Source organism: Ylistrum balloti, unplaced genomic scaffold (genome assembly GCF_031769215.1).
Source record: "Ylistrum balloti isolate Yb309-2 unplaced genomic scaffold, AGI_CSIRO_Ybal_v1 Utg369906, whole genome shotgun sequence".
Taxonomy (NCBI): domain Eukaryota; kingdom Metazoa; phylum Mollusca; class Bivalvia; order Pectinida; family Pectinidae; genus Ylistrum; species Ylistrum balloti.
Window position 1 is genome coordinate 3,346 of NW_026782031.1, and position 2,901 is coordinate 6,246.

A 2,901-nucleotide genomic window follows, 5' to 3' on the forward strand; every position below is an offset into this window, starting at 1 on the left:
CAAAATTTAAAGCCGGTATTTGTTGATTAATACGCTTAGCTGCCATTTTTCACTTTTTTATCCAATCGTTATAAACCTACAAAGCAAACGTAAAAGTACTCCAAAGATAGCACATAATATCACTAAAATCTGGTACCTGTAACTGAGCGAGATCGGTGTTTCTCAGTCAACGGATGAGATGCTGTAACATAATCCCAATCGAGGCTTTACCCGTTGTTAGAATGTTACAAGATCTTTTTCCTCCGTTTCACAAAACAGTCTTTAAAAAATTTCAGCAGAGACAAACTTTTTCAATATTATAATTTTTATTGCAATATTTAATGCAAAATAAAGAATGGTTACATAGACATCAATTTTTTAAACAGTAAGCAAATATTAATCAAACATGACAATGACGCCTAAAGTTTATTACTTATGTGACTAACTATTGCTTTAAATATTTTCAATATAAACAATCTGTACAAACATTCATATGGCTGTTTTTGTTATTTTGCAAGGTTGGTGAAAACATAGTTTATACAAATAAATTGAGCCAAATTATACCAATTTACGATTACGAGGATTAAACTTATTGCTATAACAGATACATTGATTTATTAATGATTTTTTTCTTAGGACCATGATCAGACAAATATATAAAGAATTGGAACAGAGTGATATATACAAGCGTAGTCATAATATATGGAACCATAGGCAGTGGTGGTCAGTGTTCGTACTGACCACTACGACAAACATAATTCTAGGTGAAAAGTGAATTTCAAATTATCTTGGGACGGAAGTAAAAGACACGATAACGACAACATTTCTCACTAAGGTCACGTAATAGGGAAGAATTAAATCCGGGGCATTAGCCATGATAAACCTGTACAGGATTTTTACACAAAGCTTAGCAACATTGACAAACTTAAAAATCAAAAGTTGTACATAGATATATTGTTCCGATGTATCTGGCCGCAATGCTATTACAAATAAAAACATACAAGGCACACTGAATGGAACATCACATAAACTGATGACGTCAATCCAACATCTCTCTTTTCCATCATTTGACTACCCTCATCATTCTTATTAGAGGACAGGATATGAATCTGAAATATAAACAAACCTTTGTTGAATTTATTTTTTCCGTGTAAGTTGTTGGCTTACTTTAAAACAAATCTGTCGACAACTATGACCTGTTTAAGCCAAATGCTTTTGTCAATTTAATCGAAAATCTAAAACTGTGCATAGAGAATGTTACTCTGCAGTGTCTACTCATCAGAAATAAGTTAACATTGAATGCATTTTATTCCTTTATCTGGTCCAGCCACTGACAGAAATGATCATACTAAGGAGAAGAATGTTTAACTCCTTATGAATAACTGCCAAAAGGGAGAGAAGTATTTTAAAACTATACAGTGCCTACCTAGCGAGGAACTGGGTACCAATAGTTGATCTGGCGCTGGATACAAAGAGGAAACAGAACCATGTGCTTCTCTTCAAACTGGTGACAAAATTTCCTCCGCCAGTAGAGGTCATCCCGGGGCAGCTCCTTGGTCAACACCACGGATAACTCGAGTCCATAGTTGAACAATTTCATTGCTTTTGCCCGCTCGGCAAAATTAGCTTTGTCCCTCTTTCGAGATCCGGAGGGCTTCCACAAAGATCTTCGTTTGACCTGACAGGGTACAGTTCCGCAGTGAGGACAGCGTGAAGGACCTAGACAAGAACATGACGTGTACATCACGATAGAGGAAATAGGATGTAAAGTAAATATAACAAAAAGAGGACGGAATCTCATCAGACAATATTACTTACGAGTCCTCCATTCATGGATCATCGACATCATGGTTGAGTATCCCTTTCTGACACGTCTCCCAACGGCTGGAGCGTTCCTTAACAGCAGGCTTACAAGGGCACAGAGCAGAGTACACAACACCTCATTGCCAATTCGCTGAAATGTATGAAACAGGCATTAAATCTACTTTTCGAATATAAATAGTGATTGTTACAGACAATAGATAGACTGAAAACGTCAGAGATAAAGAAGATCGTACCCTTACCATTGCAACATCGACAGACGTTGGACAAACTTTCTCGAATTCCGATGCGGTTAGATAGTGGTAAAATCTTTGGACATATCCTGGCTCGGGCTCCACGCTAAATGGAAAAAGAAATTAAAAGATGAAATATTTCTTTAAAAAATGTATTAACGCACAATAGTATTGGTCTTTTACTTAGAATATCGTGCATTCCATCAATATATTCACGGTAGATATATCATTAAAATTTTTTTCTAAACTTACCATACAAGGCCCTGATATATACCGGGACCTTGATGCATGACGCTCAGCATTACCACAAATAGCAGGAATAACCTTATATCCATTGTGGTAAGCCAAAGGTTTACAATAAAAAGTAAAATTCAGGGGAGAGACTCATCATCTCCGCCTTTACCGATTGCTAAGCAGCGTAGCAACTAGAGTATGACGTCACAAATGGCTTCTAATCATGACGTCATGCAATTGTCTGTGCATATATGTTGGGTAAACTATTATCGATGACGCTATGAATGTTACTCTGTTGAACCAAGAAGTATAATTGGGATCCCCGAATCATCTTACATTCTATTCAGCAATATCTATGGTTCCTGTTAATCTTGGCCTAATATTTCTTAGTCATATTTAGACTGAATGGAACAGTTAATCAAATGTATAAATATTGACGTAATTATGTCACATGTAACAAAAGCTCATCAAAACAACAGAAGATAGAGAAAGAGAAGTAATCTTTTTCAACTTTGTAAACAAGAAGACCTGAAGTAAGTATCTATATATAACTGTATATCACTGGGGTCCTGTGACACATAATCAGTAATCGGGATGAAACATTTTAAAGAAATAAACATATATAAAACTTCAC

General features: G+C 35.8%; 1 protein-coding gene across 1 annotated transcript; it reads right to left on the reverse strand.

Annotated features, from left to right (window-relative positions):
* Nucleotides 1-1,405: 1,405 nt before the first annotated feature.
* Nucleotides 1,406-2,368, reverse strand: LOC132546691 (uncharacterized). The gene is made up of 4 exons (XM_060210409.1): nucleotides 2,286-2,368; nucleotides 2,043-2,139; nucleotides 1,798-1,933; nucleotides 1,406-1,698 (listed from the first exon to the last, which is right to left on the reverse strand). The coding sequence occupies exons 1-4, from the start codon at nucleotides 2,366-2,368 to the stop codon at nucleotides 1,406-1,408; spliced, it is 609 nt and encodes a 202-aa protein (XP_060066392.1).
* Nucleotides 2,369-2,901: the final 533 nt, after the last annotated feature.